Source organism: Ammospiza nelsoni, chromosome 4, assembly GCF_027579445.1.
Source record: "Ammospiza nelsoni isolate bAmmNel1 chromosome 4, bAmmNel1.pri, whole genome shotgun sequence".
In the NCBI taxonomy this organism is placed as follows: Eukaryota; Metazoa; Chordata; class Aves; order Passeriformes; family Passerellidae; genus Ammospiza; species Ammospiza nelsoni.
This window is the reverse complement of record NC_080636.1, coordinates 6,267,124-6,284,589: the sequence shown is the minus strand read 5'-3', so window position 1 is coordinate 6,284,589 and position 17,466 is coordinate 6,267,124. Positions and strand designations below refer to the sequence as shown.

General features: G+C 53.3%; 2 protein-coding genes across 2 annotated transcripts; one reads left to right on the top strand and one right to left on the bottom strand.

Moving 5' to 3' along the window:
- LOC132072100 (shootin-1-like) lies at window positions 1-11,958 on the top strand. Its single transcript, XM_059470102.1, has 15 exons — window positions 1-40; window positions 593-672; window positions 1,170-1,230; window positions 1,444-1,538; window positions 1,656-1,782; window positions 4,492-4,556; window positions 5,374-5,455; window positions 6,996-7,090; window positions 7,843-7,989; window positions 9,683-9,797; window positions 10,425-10,533; window positions 10,676-10,725; window positions 11,243-11,352; window positions 11,553-11,606; window positions 11,893-11,958. Exons 1-15 carry the CDS (start codon window positions 1-3, stop codon window positions 11,956-11,958), a joined length of 1,296 nt encoding a protein of 431 aa, XP_059326085.1.
- Window positions 11,959-16,185: 4,227 nt separating this feature from the next.
- Window positions 16,186-17,385, bottom strand: LOC132072130 (uncharacterized). The gene is made up of 2 exons (XM_059470160.1): window positions 17,121-17,385; window positions 16,186-17,048 (listed from the first exon to the last, which is right to left on the bottom strand). Exons 1-2 carry the CDS (start codon window positions 17,383-17,385, stop codon window positions 16,348-16,350), a joined length of 966 nt encoding a protein of 321 aa, XP_059326143.1. The 3' UTR covers window positions 16,186-16,347.
- Between the last annotated feature and the right edge of the window lie 81 nt (window positions 17,386-17,466).

Below are 17,466 nucleotides of genomic sequence, written 5' to 3'. Positions count from 1 at the left end.
ATGGCCTGGATTGGGGACGGAGTCAGGGGACACCTCACGGGTAAGGGGGAACCTCGTGGGGGATTTTTTGGAGGGTCGCCAGTGAGGTTTGGGGCTGGAGGGATGTTCTCTCCTCAAGACTGGGGGGGTCACCAGTGGGGTTTGGGGGCTGGGATTTGGAGGCTGTGGGGGGATTTTCCCTCCTCAGGACTGAGGGATTTCTGGGGGGTCATCATTTGGGTTTGGGGACTGAGATTTGGGGTCTGGGGAGCATTTTCTCTCCTCAAGATTGGGGATTTTTGGAGCATCATGAGTGGGGTTCAGGGGCTGGGATTTGGGACCTGGGAGGGATTTTCCCTCCTCAGGATTGGGGGATTGGCTGGGGAGAGGGTCCTGTCCTGGGAAAAGGGGTTGGGATTCAGATTCCCGAGCACGTTCTCCATCGGATCAGGGATTGTGGGACCAGTCCAGGGGGAGCCGGGGACCCTGGGGACAAGGGATGTCCCCAGTGCCACATCGGGGACTCCAGGACTGTGTCCCAGTCTGCAGAGGGGACACTCAGGGGTGCCAGGGACCGTCCTGTCCCCCACTGTCACCCCTGGTGTCACCACAGTCCTGGCTCGGGTCCCTGCAGCCATCATGGAGTCCGGGAGCAGCGAGGAGGAGGAGGAGGAAGAGGCAGCTCTTGGACAGGTATCGCTTCCAGGCTCCTTTTCCCTCTTCCAGGCTCCTCTTCCTTTGGATTCCCCCTTGGTGATCCCATAAATTGGGGGGATGAAGAAGGGGTGCCCCGTGCCCAGATTCCAGGGGTGACACGGGCACAGCGTCCCTGGCACTGAGGGTGTCCAGGTGGCTCAGTGTTCACCAATGGAATGCCAATGGAATGCCAATGGAATACCCTGCCAGTGCCCAATGGAATGCTGATAGAATGCCCTGCTGGGGCCTGAAATGCCGTGCCAATGGAATTCTGTGCCAATGGAATTCCCCACCAAGGGCAATCCCATCCCAACAAAATTCTTTCCCAACCAAATTCCATCCCGAGGGCCATTCTGTTCCATGACAAATGCCACGCTGTGCCAACACGGTGACATTTGCCACGGCCGTGCCAATGGAACTCCATGCCAACGGAATTCCATGCCAACAGAATTCCATGCCAACCCAGAGCTTCATTCCCGTTTTTCCCACCACAGCACTCGCCCCTGGATCCAGTGCCAGATGACACCGAGACTCGGCTGGCCCAGCTGGAGCAAGGTGGGCCCTGTCCCTTCCTGTTGTCCCATCCCCGTGTCCCATCCCAATGTCCCATCCCAATGTCCCATTCCCATGTCCCTAATGTCCCTGGCACCTCCCTGTGTTAAATCCCCACCTTGGCTCGGTGCCAGCCCCACTCCTGGGTGCCCTGGCCGGGCTCTGGGCACGCTGGTGGCACCTGACCCCCGGTGTCCCCGGCGGTGTCACCCTCAGCGTCGCAGGCACTGCTGGCCGAGCTGGCGGCACTGGACACCGAGGTGGAGCTGGAGCAGCAGAGCCGACAGCGAGCCCAGGCCTTCAGTGCCCAGGTGGGGATGGGGACAGGTCCCCAAAATTGTCCCTTTTGTGGGGACAAAGTGCTAGGGTACCCTTGGGACACACTGGGGGAACCCTAATTCTGGGATTCTGGAATTCTGGTGGAGCAGGAGAACGCGCGGCTGGAGAAGATTAGCCTGGCCAGGAGCCCCAAAGGGACCCTTGAGGTGGCCCCAGAGGAGGTGACAACCACAGGGGTGGCCCTGGAGGAGCCACCCACCCCTGCCCAGCTCCCAGGTGAGACTGAGGTGTCCCATCCCATCTTATCCCATCCCATCGCATTTCCTCGCCATCTCATTTTATCCCATCCCATCCCATTTCATCCCAATTCCATCTCATCCCAAATCATCCCTATCCCTTCCCATCCCAATTCTGTTCCATCTGTCCATCATCCATCCATCCATCCATCCATCCATCCATCCATCCATCCATCATCCATCCATCCATCCATCCATCCATCATCCATCCATCCATCCATCATTCATCCATCCATCCATCCCATCCGCCCACCCCATCCCTGCCCCGCTGTCCCCTCCCAATGTCCCCAAATCCCAGCCCGTCCCCACACCGACCTTTGGGGCCATTCCCAAGTCCTGTTTTGCGTCAAATCAACTGAAAGCGACACCAAAATCCAACCGCAGTCGCCGACACCGCTCGCGCTTCCCCTTTCCCATCCTCTTTTCCCAAGGTGCCGATTCTGGTTCTCGGCAGCCTCTGAGGACCTTGTGGGAACATCCCAAATTCCCTGATCCGTCCCCAGGATGATCTTTGGGGGGTGTTTGGGTGTCCCAGGGATGCCACCCCGTAGTCACACCTCATTCCCGCTGGATCCCATTGCAGAGACAGATTCCAGTCGGGATCCTGGGGACAGAGCTGGGATGGGGTGACAAGGGGGGCTCAGCTCTGGGAGGCTGCACTGCCCTTTTTTCCCTTTCCCACTCTTTTTCTCCCCCTTTTCCCACCCTTCAATTCCCCCTTTCCCAACCTTTCTCTCCCCCCCCATTTCCCACTTTTTATCTCCCTTTCCTACTTCTCATTCCCCTCCATTTCCCACTCCCCTTTCCCCTTTTCCCCCTTTTTTCCCATTTCCCACTCCTCATTCCCCATTTCCCACCCCCTTTCCCCTCTTTCCTCTTTTCCCCCTTTTCCCCCTTTTCCCCCTTTTCCCCCTTTTTCCCCCTTTTTTCCCTTATTTTCCCCCTTTCCCACTCCTCACTTCCCCCTTTCCCCCCTTTTCCCTCTCTCCCACCTCTCATTCCCTCCCTTTCCCACCCTTTCCCCTTTCCCCCATTCCTACCCCAATTTCCCATCCCTCAATTCTTCCTTTCCCAACCTTTTCCCCCCTCACTTCCCATTCCTCATTCCTCCCTATTTTCCACCCCTCAATTCCCCCTTTCCTAATCTTTCCCTCTCCATTTCCCACTTTTTATCTCCCTTTCCCACTCCTCATTCCCCCCATTTCCCAATCCCCTTTTCCCCCTTTTTTCCCTTTTTTTTCCCCCTTTCACACCTCTCATTTCCTCCCTTTCCCCCCCTCTTTCCCCTTTCCCCCATTCCTATCCATTTCCCACCCCTCAATTCCCCCTTTCCCAACCTTTTCCCCCTCCATTTCCCACTTTTTATCTCCCTTTCCCACTCCCCTTTTCTCCCACCCTTTTTTCCCCTTTCCCACCTCTCATTCCCTCGCTCTCCCACCCTCTTTCCCCCATTCCCACCCCAATTTCCCACCCCTCAATTCCCCCTTTCCCAACCTTTCCCCCCCCATTTCCCCCTTTTTCTCTCCCTTTCCCACTCCTCATTCCCCCCATTTCCTACCCCCCTTTTCCCCCTTTTTCCCCCTTTCCCACCTCTCATTCCCTCCCCTTCCCACCCTCTTTCCTCCATTCCCACCCTAATTTCCTGCCCCTCAATTTCCCTTTTCCTAATCTTTCCCTCTCCATTTCCCACTTTTTATCTCCCTTTCCCATTCCTCATTCCCACCCTCCTTTTCCCCCTTTCCCCCCTTTCCCACCTCTCATTCCCTCCCTTTCCCACCCATTTCCTACCTTTCAACTCCCCCATTCCCAACCTTTTTCCCCCTCATTTCCCACTTTTTCTCTCTCTTTCCCACTCCTTATTCCCCCCTTTTCCCACTCCTCATTTCATCCTTTTCCACTTTCCCCGTTTTTCCCTTCTTCCCCTTCTTCCCCTTTTCCTCATTTTCCCCCTTTCCCACCTCTCATTCCATCCCTTTCCCACCCTGTTTCCCCTTTCCCCCATTCCCACCCCAATTTCCCACCTCTCAATTCCCCCTTTCCTAATCTTTTTCTCCCCCATTTCCCACTTTTTCTCCCCCTTTTCTCTCCTCATTACCCCCCATTTCCCACGCCCCCTTTTCCCCCCCTTTTCCCCCCCCTTTTCCCCCCTTTCCCACCTCTCATTCCCTCCCCTTCCCACCCTCTTTCGTCCATTCCCACCCTAATTTCCTGCCCCTCAATTTCCCTTTTCCTAATCTTTCCCTCCCCATTTCCCACTTTTTATCTCCCTTTCCCATTCCTCATTCCCACCCTCCTTTTCCCCCTTTCCCACCTCTCATTCCCTCCCTTTCCCATCCTCTTTCCCCCATTCCCACCCTAATTTCCCTCAATTCCCCCTTTCCCAATCTTTTCTCCCTCCATTTCCCACTTTTTATCTCCCCACTTCTGCTTCCTCCCATTTCCCCCTTTTTCCCCCTTTTCCCCCCATTTCCCCCTTTTTCCCCCTTTTCCCCCCATTTCCCCCTTTTCCCCCCATTTCCCCCTTTCCCCACTTTTCCCATTTTTCCTCCCTTTTTCCCCTTTCCCACCTTTTTTCCCTTTCCCCTTCTTTCCCCCCTTTCCCCCCCCTTTCCCCCCTTTTTTCCCCCTTTTCTCTTTTTTCCCCATTTCCCACTCCTCATTCCCACTTTTCCCCCAGCTCCACAGGAAGATCTCTCCCAGCTCCTGGAACAGCACCGGGACCTCCAGGCGCAGCTGCAGCACCTGCACACCCAGGTACCCCAAAACCGCCCCAAACCCCCCTTTCCCATTTGGGGATTTTGGGGATTTTTTTGGGATTAAGCGCCCCCAACGTCCCAGAGCTCAGGGCGGGATTTTTCACTGATTTTACGCGGATTTTTCGTTAATTTCTCACTGATTTCTCAGACACTTTTTGCAGATTTTTTGCACTTTTTTCATAGATTTTCTCCCAAATTTTTGCTGATTTTTCATGGATTTTTCGCGAATTTTCTCCCATATTTTTCACAGATTTTTTGCTAAATTTTTCACAAAATTTTTGTGGACTTCTCCTGGATTTTTTCACAGATTTTCGCCTGGATTTCTTCTGGATTTTTCACGAATTTTTCACATATTTCTGCCGGATTTTCTCCCGTATTTTTCACTGATTTTTCACTGATTTTTTCCCATTTTTTCCCCTGATTTCCCCCAGCTTTCTCACCGAGTTTTCAGGGATTTGTCACAGATTTTCTCCCAGATTTCTCCTGGTTTTCTTCCTGATTATTCACAGATTTTTCATGACGCTTTCACAGATTTTTGAGGATCTGTCACAGATTTTCTCCCGGATTTTCTCCCAGATTTTTCACTAATTTTTTCGCTGATCTTTTTCCCATTTTTCCCCCGTATTTCTCCCAGATTTTTCACTGAGTTTTCACAGATTTGTCGCACATTTTGTCCCAGATTTCTCCCTGATTACTCACGGATTTTTCATGACATTTTCACAGTTGTTTTGAAGATTTTTCACTTATTTTCTCCCAGATTTTCTCCCGGATATTTCCCGGATTTCTCACATATTTTCCTGTATTTTCCCACACAGCTGGAGCTGGAGCGGGAGGAGCAGCAGCGCCTGCGGGCAGCCCTGGCCGCCAGCCAGAGGGCACTGAGGTCCTTCAAGAGAGGTCAGCAGGGTCCCCATGTCCCCTCCAGTGCCACCAGGGCCACCCCAAACCAACGGCCCCAGTGCCCGTGGTGGCACAACCTTCATTTCCCCCTTTTCCCCTCCTTTTTCTCCCCTTTTTCCCCCCTTTTTCTCCTTTTTTCCCACCTTTTCCCCACCCTTCTTCCCTCCCTTTCCCATCCCTTTTCCACCCCTATTTCCCACCCCACTTCCCACCTTTTCCCCCTTTTCCCATCATTTTCCCCTCCTTTCCCACTCTTTCCCTCCACCTCATTTTCCTTTCACTTCTCACCCTTTCCCCCCTCATTTCTCAAACCTTTCCCACATTTTTTCCGCTTTCCCCCCCTTTTCCTCCCCCATTTCCACCTGTTTTCTGCCCTTCCCCTCCCTTTTTTCCCCATCCCATTTCCCACCCCCATTCCCCCCTTTCCCACCCCTCATTTCCTCTCTTCCCCACTTTTTCCTCCCCCATTTCCCACCTTTCCCTCCCCCCTTTTCCCACCCTTTTACCCCCATTTCCCAAACTTTCCCCATCCTTTTCCCACCTTATCACGCCTCATTTCCCCCTTTTTCCACTCTTTTTAACATTTTCCCCCTTCTTCCCTGCCTTTTCTTCCCCCACTTCCCACCCCTCATTTCCCCCCTTTCCCACCTTTCCCTCCCCCCTTTTCCTTCACTTTTCCAACCCTTTTTCCCCCACCCTTTTTCCCCCATTTCTCACCCCTCATTTCCTCTTTCCCACCTTTCCCTCCCCACTTTTCCTACACTTTTCTGACCCTTTTCACCCCCATTTCCCACCCCTTTTTACCCACCCCTTTCCCACCCTTTTCCCTCCCATTTCCCAAATCTTTTCCCCTTTTTCCCACCCTTTTTAACCTTTTCCTTCTCCTTTCCTGTCTTTTCTTCCTCCATTTCCCACCCGTTTTCCACTCCTTTTCCCCCCATTTCCCACCCCTTTTTCCCATCCTTTTTCCCACCCTTTTCCTTCCCATTTCTCAAACCTTTCCCACACTTTTCTTCCACTTTCTCCCATTTTCCTTCCACATTTTCCACCTTTTTTCTGCCCTTCCCCCCCTTTTTCCCCCATTTCCCACCCCTCGTTTCCCCCCTTTCCCCCCTTTCCCTCCCCCTTTTTCCTACACTTTTCTGACCCTTTCCCCCCCATTTTCCACCTCCTTTTTACATCCCTTTTTTCCCCCATTTCCCACCTTTTTTACCCACCCCTTTCCCACCCTTTTCCCTCCCACTTCCCAAATCTTTTCCCACCCTTTTTTAACCTTTCCCCTCTCCTTTCCTGCCTTTTCTTCCCCCATTTCCCACACTTTTTCCATCCCTTTTTCCCTGATTTCCCACCCCTCATTTCCCCCTTTCTCACCTTTCCCTCCCCGTTTTCCCACCCCTTTTTCCCTCCATTTCCCACCCTTTCCTATCCTTTTTCCCACCCTTTTCCCTCCCATTTCCCAAATCTTTTCCCCTATTTCCCACCCCTTTTTCCCATCCTTTTCTGCCCTTTCCCCGGTGCCACCCCGCTGTCCCCGCAGTGTCCCAGATTGTCACCCAGGATTACTGCCAGGCCCTGGAGCAGCTGGAGCTGGAGCAGGACCTGCGCTGCCACGCCGAGGCCTTTGCCCACCAGGTGCCACCAAGGCCTTGGGGACACCACTGGGGGTGGCACAGAGGTGGCAGTGGGGTCATCCATCCCGAGGGAATGGGGTGATCCCATTGGAATGGGACAATCCCTGGATTCTCCCACTTTGGTTTCCTGGGATGGAGCCACCAGCCCCTCCAGAAGGTGACACTGAGGGGTTGGGGACACCACTGGGGTTGGCACAGAGGTGACAATGGGGTGCCCCAGCACATCCCTGGCACCCATCCCAATGGAATGGGGCGATCCCAAAGGAATGGGATGATCCCAGGATTCTCCCACTGTGCTTTCTCAGGGTGGAGCCACCAGCCCCTCCAGAAGGTGACACTGAGGGGTTGGGGACACCGCTGGGGGTGGCACAGAGGTGACAATGGGGTGGCCCAGCACATCCCTGGCACCCATCCCAATGGAATGGGGCGATCCCAAAGGAATGGGATGATCCCAGGATTCTCCCACTGTGCTTTCTCAGGGTGGAGCCACCAGCCCCTCCAGAAGGTGACACTGAGGGGTTGGGGACACCGCTGGGGGTGGCACAGAGGTGACAATGGGGTGGCCCAGCACATCCCTGGCACCCATCCTGAGGGAGTGGGGTGATCCCAAAGGAAAGGGATGATCCCAGGATTCTCCCACTGTGGTTTTCCTGCATGGAGCCAGCTGGGATTCACTGCCAGCCTCTCCAGAGGATGACACCAAGGTGGGTGACACACAAGGAGGTGACACTGAGGTGACACACGCGCTTCCAGATGCTGGTCCAGCAGAAGGAGGCGAAGCGCCAGAGTTCCATCCTGCTGAGGAGCGTCGCGCCTGATTCCCAAATCCTGGAAGCGTTCCAGGAACTGGAAAAACTCAGCCGGGAGCTGGAGGAGACGCGGCAGGAACGGCGCCAGCAGGTGAGGGAACGTCCTCAAGCTTGGGGACATTGCAGGGAGGGGACAGCGGGGTCCAGATCCCACACCTCCATTCCCATTATTCCATGGAGCGCTGCTTTTCCATGGATTTCCCTCCATGGATTTCCACCATGGATTTCCCACCACAGATTTCCCTCCCTGCATTTCCCACCATGGATCTCCCCTCTATGGATCTCCCTCCATGCATTTCCCACCATGGATTTCCCACCATGAATTTCCCTCCATTTTTCTATCCATGGATTCCTTTCCATGGATTTCCCACCATGGATCTGCCACCATGGATTTCCTTACACAGATTTCCATCCTTGGATTTCCCTCCATGGATTTCCTACTGTGCATTTCCCTTCATGGATTTCCCACCAGGGATTTCCTACCATGGATCTCCCTCCATGGATTTCCATCCATGGATTTCCCACCATGGATCTCCTTCCATGGATTTCCCACTGTGGAATTCCATCTCTGGATTTCCTTCCATGGATTTCCATCCAGGGATTTCCCATCACAGATTTTCCTCTATGGATTTCTTTCCACAGATTTCCCACCATTAATTTCCTCACATGAATTTCCCACCAGGGATTTCCCACCATGGATTTCCTTCCATGGATTTCCTTCCATGGATTTCCCTCCCTGGATTTCCCTCCATGGATTTCTTTCCATGGATCTCCCATCATGGATCTCCTTCCCTGGATTTCCCACCATGGATCTACTTCCATGGATTTCCTTCCACAGATTTCCATCCCTGGATCTCCCTCCATAGATTCCCATCCATGGATTTCCCACCATGGATTTGCTTCCATGGATTTTCTTCCACAGATTTCCTTCCATGGACTTCCCACCATGGATTGCCTTCCACGGATTTCCTTCCACGGATTTCCATCCTTGGATTTCCCTCCATGGATTTCTTTCCATGGATCTCCAACCATGGATCTCCTTCCATGGATTTTCTCTCATGGATCTCCCTCCATGCATTTCCCTTCATGCATTTCCTTCCATGGATTTCCCACCATGGGTATCCATCCCTGGATTTCCCTCCATGGATTTCCACCATGGATTTCCATCCAAGGATCTCCTTCCATGGATTTCCCACCTTGGATATCTCCCCATGGGTTTCCCTCTATGGATTTCCTTCCAGGAATTTCCCACCATGAATTTCCCTCCATGGATTACCCTCCGTGGATTTCTCACCATGGATTTCCACCATGGATCTCCCACCATGGATCTCCTTCCATGGATTTCCCTCCATGGATTTCCCACCATGAACTTCCTTCCATGGATTTCTTTCCACGGAATTCCATCCCTGGATTTCATCCCATGGATTTCTCACCATGGATTTCCTTCCATGAATTTTCCTCTATGAATTTCCCACCATGGATTTCCCTCCATGGATTTACTTTCACAGATTTCCCTCTGTGGATTTCCCTCCGTGGATTTCCTTCCATGGATTTCCCTCCATGAATCCATGGATGGAATTCCATGAATTTCCATCCATGGATTTCCCTCTGTGGATTTCCCTCTGTGGATTTCCCAAGGTGTTGATGGAACCTTACCCCACAGCGAGGGCAGATTTGCCCTAAAACCCGCCAGGAGTTTTTCCCCAAATTCCCAATTTTAGGGTCGGGGAAGGGTCGCCGTCCTTGGGGTTTTCCCAGATCCCGGAATTCCCGTATTCCCACAGGAGGAGGAGCTGGAGCAGGAGCGGGAGGAGCTGCAGCGGGCGCGGGAAGCGCTGGAGGAGGAGCGGGAGGAGAAACGGGAGCTGAGGGAGAGGCTGGAAGGGCTGGAGAAGGAAGGTGGGAATTTCCACATGGAATTCCAGAGGGTTCCATGGGATTCCAGAGGGATTCCAGAGAATTCCAAAGAATTCCAGGGGGGATTCCAGAGGATTCCAGGGGGGGATTAAAAAAATTCCAGGGGGGTTTTAGAGGATTCCAGGAAAAATTCAGGGGGATTCCAGATGGATTCCAAAGAATTCTAGAGGGATTTTAGAGGATTTCAGAAGGATTCCAGATAGTTCCAGGGGGATTTTAGAGGATTTCAGATTATTCCAGAGGGGATTCCAGGAGCATTCCAGAAGATTCCGAGGGGATTCTGGACTGATTCCAAAGACTCCCAGAGGTTTCCAGAAGATTCCAGAGGAATCTCAGGAGCATTCCAAAGGGATTCCAGAAGATTCCAAGGGGGATTCCGGGAAGGATTTCAGGGGGATTCCAAAGGGATTCCAGAAGATTCCAGGGGGGATTCCAGAAAATTCCAGGGGAATTCCAGGGGGATTCCAAAGAATTCCAGAAGATTCCAGGGAGGATTCCAGAAAATTCCAGAGGAATTCCAGACAGATGCCAGGGGGGTTTTAGAGGGTTCCAGGGGGGGTTCCAGACAATTCCAGAGGGATCCCAAATCCCGATGCCGCCTCATTCCAGTGCGATCCCTCCGGGAGCAGCTGGCGCAGCAGCCGCCACCCCAGAGCCACCCCGAGGTGCCACCGCCGCCACCGCTGCCACCGCCCGCTGCCACCACCATCCCCGCCGAGTAGGTGACACATCCCGGCAGCTTTTCCGGCCAACATTCCAGAACATTCCCAGAAAACTGCTGTCCCCAAGAGGGGAGGGGATGGGGTGACAGATGTGTCACCTCCTGTCCCCTCCAGTGTCACCTCCTGTCCCCCCCACAGCCCCCTGGCTGCCCTCAGGCAGAGGAAGGTGCGGAAAAACCCGGAGCAAAGTGAGTCCTGAGGGGTGGGGACATCGGGAATGTCCCCAGGGTGGGGACAGCAGGAGTGTCCCCAAAGTGTCAGCAGGGTGGGAGTGGGGACATCAGGAGTGTCACCAGGGTGGGGACATTGGGAATGTCACCAGGGTGGGGACATCAGGAGTGTCCCCAGAGTGTCACCAAGGCGGGGACACTGGGAATGTCCCCAAAGTGTCCCCAGGGTGCGGACATTGGGAATGTCACCAGGGTGGGGATGGGGACATCAGGAGTGTCCCCAAAGTGTCACCAGGGCAGGGGTGGGGACATTGGGAGTGTCCCCAAAGTATCACCAGAACAGGCGCTGCTCCAGGGGTCCCCGAGCTCCATTGCGAGTGATCTGGGGACAGGGTGGCACGGCCAGGGAGGTGACAGCTCCACCCTAAATGTGACCCCAGCCCTGTCCCCAGCACAGGGAGGTGACAGCTCCACCCTCAGTGTGACCTGAGTGGTGTCCCCAGCACGGGGAGGTGACACAGTGCCACCCCAGCAGGTGACTCGGGGACCGAGGACATCCGTGCCCGGGCTGTGCAGGAGATGCTGGAGCGGATCCGCACCGGGATCGTCCTGAGGCCGGCCAGGGCCAGGCCACCCCCGTGCCAGGTGACAACAGGGACAACGGGCTGGCAGGCCTGGCATTCCCAGGGTCAGGAATTCCCGGGATTGAGCCATTCCCGGGGTCAGGAATTCCCGGGATTGAGCCATTCCCAGGTCAGGAATTCCCGGGATTGAGCCATTCCCGGGATTGAGCCATTCCCAGGTCAGGAATTCCTGGGATTGAGCCATTCCTGATTTCCTGGCAGGACTCTGTGGCCAGCAAGAGGAGGAGCGCAGCGCTGGAGCTGCAGGGGATCCTGGTGGGCAGCGCTGATCCCTCAGTGTCCCCTCAGTGTCCTCACACTGTCCCCATGGTGTCCCTTTGGTGTCTCCATGCTGTCCCTGTGCTGTCCCCTCAGTGTCCCCTTGATGTCCCCATGGTGTCCCCATGATGTTCCCCTTGATGTCCTTTTGACATCCCCAAGATGTCCCCTCAGGGTCCCCTCTATGCCCTGATGATGCCCCCTTGGTGTCCCTTGATGTCCCCATGGTGTTCCCTTGATGTCCCTTTGATGTCTCCACCCTGTCTCCTTGATATCCCCCTAGTGTCCCCTCGATGTCCCTGTGGTGTCTTCTTGGTGTCCCCATGATGTCCCCTTTGTGTCCCTTTGATGTCTCCTTGATATCCCTCCCCTCTATGTCCCCTTGATGTCCCTGTGGTGTCCCCATGGTGTTGACATGCTCTCCCTGCAGTGCCCCAATTCTTTCCTTGTGGTGTCCACTTATGTCCCCTTTGTCCCTTTTGTGGCCCTTGATGTCCCCTCAGTGTCCCCTTGATGTCTTTTTGATGTCCCTCTGGTGTCTGTTTGATGTTCCTGTGGTGTCCCCATGCTGTCCCTATGATGTCCCTGTGGGGACCCTTTAGATGTCCCCTTTGTATACCCATGGTGTTGCCATGCTGTCCCTGCAGTGTCCCCATGGTGTCCCCTTTGTGTCCCCTTGCTGTCCCTGCAGTGTCCCCATGGTGTCCCCTTTGTGTCCCCTTGATGTCCCCACGATGTCCCCTTGATATCCCTCCCCATGATGTCCCTGTGGTATCCCCACGATGTTGACCTGATCTCCCTGCAGTGTCCCCATTCTGTCCCTGTGGTGTCCCCTTTGGTGGCCCTTGATGTCCCCTCAGTGCCCTCTTGATGCCTCTTTGATGTCCCCATGATGTCCCCCTGGTGCCCCCTTAGATGTCCCCTTTGTACACCCACACGGTTGCTGAACTGTCCCCTCAATGTCCCCTATGGTGTCCCCTTGCTGTCCCCTTTGTGTCCCTTCAATGTCCCCTTGCTATCCCTCCCCTTGATATCTCCTCGGTGTCCCCTCAATGTCCCCCTTGATGTCCCCATGGTGTCCCCTTGATATCCCCTTTGTGTCCCCTCAATGTCCCCTTTGTGTCCCCTCAATGTCCCCTCGATGTGCCCATGATGTCCCCTTGATATCCCTCTCCATGATGTCCCCCTTGGTGTCCCTACGATGTCCCCTCAATGTCCCCCTCAGTGTCCCCTTGCTGTCCCCTCGGTGTTCCCTCAATGTCCCCTTGCTGTCCCCATGGTGTCCCCATGACGTTCCCTTGCTATCCCTCCCCATGATGTCCCCTTTGTGTCCCCTCACTGTCCCCCCCGGTGACCCCTTTGTGTCCCAGGGCGCCCTGCGGAGGCCGAGCCGGAGGCGCAGCCAGCAGAGCCGGGATCGGGATCGGGATCGGGATCGGGATCGGGATCGGGGATCGGCCCTGGAGCTGGGATCCATCCTGGAGCGGCGCCGCCGGGCCCTGGACGCTGCCACGGGGGATTCCCTGGGCAATTCCATGGGAAAGCAGCCCATGGGGAACTCCATGGGAAACCAATCCATGGGGAATTCCATGGGAAACCAATCCATGGGGAATTCCATGGGAAAGCAGCCCATGGGGAATTCCATGGGAAAGCAGCCCATGGGCACCAGTTCCACAGGGAATTCCATGGGCATCAATTCCATGGGAAACCAATCCATGGGGAATTCCATGGGAAACCAGTCCATGGGCACCAATTCCATGAGGAATTCCATGGACACCAATTCCATGGGAAACCAGTCCAAGGGCACCACTTCCATGAGGAATTCCATGGGCACCAGTTCCACAGGCACCAGTTCCATGGGGAATTCCATGGGAAACCATTCCATGGGCACCAATTCCATGGGGAATTCCATGGGAAACCATTCCAAGGGCACCAGTTCCATGGGCACCAATTCCATGGGGAATTCCACGGGCACCAATTTCATGAGGAATTCCATGGGCATCAGGTCCATAGGCACCAATTCCATGGGAAACCATTCCAAGGGCACAGATTCCATGGGCACCAATTCCATGGGGAATTCCATGGGCACCAATTCCATGGGGAATTCCATGGGCACCAATTCCATGGGCACCGATTCTACGAGGAATTCCACAGGCACCAGTTCCATGGGCACCGATTCCATGGGGAATTCCATGGGCACCAGTTCCATGGGCACCGATTCCATGGGGAATTCCATGGGCACCGATCCCATGGGCACCAACTCCATGGGCGGGAATTCCATGGGCACCAACTCCACAAGGAATTCCACAGGAGCACAGGAGCGCGACGGAGCCGGGACGGAGCTGGACGCGGGTATGGAGCTGGGAATGTCCCCAAGGAGGGCGCAGAGGTGACACCGGCAGCTGCCACCTCCTGTCCCCTCCTGTCCCCAATGCCATCCCTGTGTCACGGCTTTTCCCAGGAAACCGCGACAAGGACAAGGACAAGGACAAGGAGCAGGACATGGACAAGGACAAGGACAAGGACAAGGACAAGGACAAGGACACGGACAAGGACACGGACAAGGACACGGACAAGGACACAGCCGCTGTCCCCTTCCGGCCCCGGGGCCTTGGTGGCCTCCCCAGGACGCGTCCCCGTCCCCGCTGGGCTTGGGACAGTGCCTAGGAGCCACTTCCCGGGAATTCCCACCCTCCTTTCCCGGGATTCTCCACCTTCATTTTCCCACCATCAGTTCCCAGGGTCTTCCACCCTTTCCCCCCAAGATTTTCCACCCTCCTTTCCCGGGATTTCCTGCCCTCATTTCCTGAATTTCCCGTCCTCCATTCCCAAGATTTTCCTGCCTCCTTTCCAGGACTTCCCACCCTCAATTCCCAGAATTTCCTGCCCTCAATTCCCTGAATTTCCCACCTTCATTTCCTGGGATTTTCCACACTCCTTTCCCAGGATTTTCCACCCTTTTCCTCCAAGATTTTCTGCCCCCCTTTCCCAGGGTTTCCCAACCTCCATTCCCAGGATATTTCACCCCTTTTTCCCAAGATTTTCCACCCTCATTTCCCAGGATCTCCCACCCCCAATTCCCAGGATTTTCCTGCCTCCTTTCCCAGGTATTTCCACCCCTTTTTTGCCAAAATTTCCCACCCTCCTTTCCCAAGATTTTCCACCCCTTTTTCCCAAGATTTTTCCGGAATTTTCCTGCCTCCTTTCCAGGATTTCCCACCCTCATTTCCCAGGATTTTACACCTCTTTTTCCCACCGTTTTTCACCCTCAATTCCCAGAATTTCCCACCCTCCTCTCCCAGGATTTTCTGAGGATTTCCTGCCCGCCTTTCCAGGATTTCCAGCCCTCATTTCCTGGGATTTTCCTGCCTCATTTCCCTGGATTTCCCACCCTCCATTCCCAAGATTTTCCCAAGACTTTCCACCCACAATTCCCAAGATTTTCCACCCTTATTTCCCAAGATTTCCCACCCTCAATTTCCAAGGATCTCCCACCCTTTTTCCCCAAGGTTTTCCTGCATTCTTTCCAGGATTTCCCACCCTCAATTCCCAGCATTTCCTGCCCTCAATTCCCAGGATTTCCACCCCTTTTTCCCAAGATTTTCCCAGGATTTCCCGCCCTCATTTCCTGGGATTTTCCCCCCTCCATTCCTACGATTTTTCCAAGATTTTCCACCCTCAATTCCCAGGATTTCCCACCCTTTTTTCCCCAAGATTTTCCAGACTCCTTTCTCAAGATTTTTCCAGGATTTTCCCCCCTCAATTCCCAGAATTTTCCTGCCTCCATTCCCAAGATTTTCCACCCTCCTTTCCAGGATTTTCCACCCTCATTTCCTGGGATTTCCCAACCTCCATTTCCAAGATTTTTCCAGAATATTCCACCTTCGACTTCCAGAATTTTCCTGCCTCCTTTCCCAGGAATTTCCATCCTTTTATCCCCAAAATTTCCCACCCTCCTTTCCTGGGATTTTCCACCCCTTTTTCCCAAGATTTTTCCAGGATTTCCCACCCTCATTTCCCAGGATTTTCCACGCTCCTTTCCCGGGATTTTCCACCCCCAATTCCCAAGATTTTTCCAGGATTTCCCACACTCATTTCCTGGGATTTTCCTGCCTCATTTCCCAGGATTTCCCCCCATCCATTCCCACGATTTTTCCAGGATTTTCCACCTCTGATTCCCAGAATTTCCCGCCCTCCTTTCCCAGGCTATCCCACCCCCAATTCCCAAGATTTTTCACCCTCAATTCCCAGGATTTCCTGCCCTCATTTCCCAGGATTTCCCACCCCTTTTTCCCAAGATTTTCCCACGATTTTCCGCCCGCCTTTCCAGGTTTTCCACCCTCATTTCCCAGGATTTTCCTGTCTCATTTCCCAGGATTTCCCACCCTTAATCCCAGAATTTTCCACCCTCCTGGGAACCCCTGGAAAAACGGGATCCCCTGGAATTCCACGCTGCTTTTCCTTGGGAACAACCCAACCCCCACCCGCCCCACGGAATTCCATCCCACCCTCCAAATTCCCCCAAAATTCGGGAATTCCTTCCCCCAAATCCCACAGAACCTCGGGCAGCTCCTCCTTTCCTACATCCAAATAAAATCTTTTATTTCCCTTGGATTTGAGACCACCTGGAATTATTCCAAAGCTCCTTTCCCAGGAATCCCAAATCCTCCATTCCTTGGGAATTCCCTTGGATTTGGTTTTTTTCCCAGATTTTTCTCCCTCCTTTTCCAGCTGGAACTCAAAGCTTTAAGGCTGGGAGGGATTTTTCCCAAATTTCCCTGAATTCCTGCTCCTTTTTCTGGAGGAAAATTGGGAAGGATATCCCCCAAAAAAACCTGGAAAAGGGAAATTCCTGATGGAAAAGAAGCAAGAAAATTTCCCAGATTTTTCCCAAATCCTGGAATTTTCTTGGAGATTTTTCCCAAACTTTTCCAAATCCTGGAGTTTTTTCCCAGATTTCTCCAAATCCTGGAATTCTCCTGGAGTTTTCCCCTAGATTTTTCCCAAATCCTGGCATTTTCTTGGAGATTTTTCCCAAATTTTTCCACATCCTGGAGATTTTTCCAAGACTTCTCCCAATCCTGGAATTTTCTGGAGTTTTTTCCTGGATCTTTCCAAATCCTGGAGCTTTTCCCCAGATTTCTCCAATTCCTGGAACTTTCCTGGAGTTTCTTCCTGGATTTTTCCCAAATCCTGGAGTTTGTCCCAGATTTTTCCCAAATCCTGGAACTTTCCTGGAGTTTTTTCCTGGATTTTCCCAAATCCTGGAATTTTCCTGGAGCTTTTTCCTGGATCTTTCCAAACCCTGGAGATTTTTCCCAGAATTTCCCAAATCCTGGAGGTTTTTCCCACATTTCTCCAATTCCTGGAATTTTCCTAGAGTTTTTCCCCAGATTTTTCCCAAATCCTGGAACTTTCCTGGAGTTTTTTCCAGATTTTTCCAAATCCTGGAGTTTTTTCCTGGACTTCTCCAAATCCTGGAACTTTCCTGGAGTTTTTCCCCAGATTTTTCCAAACCTTGGAGTTTTTCATGGATTTTTCCCAAATCCTGGAGATTTTTCCCAGATTTCTTCAAATCTTGGAACTTTCCTGCAGTTTTTTCCCGGATTTCTTCAAATCCTGGAGTTTTTCCCCCGATTTTTCCCAATCCAGCTTTTTTTGAGCTCTCTCTGCTGCTTCCAGGGAAATTCCAGAGCTTGGGAATTTCCTTTTCCTGCTCTTTCCAGATCCAGGAAAATCCACAATCCCACAGGATGGGGGAGGGATCTGAATCCATGAATTTCCCCCAAAATCCTGGAATTCCTGTGGCAAAATTCCATCCAAATTCCACAACCTGGCCTTGGACACTTCCATGGAC

Excerpts from the sequence above, each read along its gene's own strand:
- LOC132072100 (XM_059470102.1), top strand. The coding sequence starts at position 1 with ATGGCCTGGATTGGGGACGGAGTCAGGGGACACCTCACGG. Across the intron at positions 1,783-4,491 it reads CACCCCTGCCCAGCTCCCAG|ATCTCTCCCAGCTCCTGGAA; the intron begins GTGAGACTGAGG and ends CTCCACAGGAAG. Across the intron at positions 11,353-11,552 it reads CCAGGCCACCCCCGTGCCAG|GACTCTGTGGCCAGCAAGAG; the intron begins GTGACAACAGGG and ends ATTTCCTGGCAG.
- LOC132072130 (XM_059470160.1), bottom strand. The coding sequence starts at position 17,385 with ATGGATTCAGATCCCTCCCCCATCCTGTGGGATTGTGGATTTTCCTGG. Across the intron at positions 17,049-17,120 it reads TGAAAAACTCCAAGGTTTGG|AAAATCTGGAAAAAACTCCA; the intron begins AAAAATCTGGGG and ends CCAGGATTTGGA.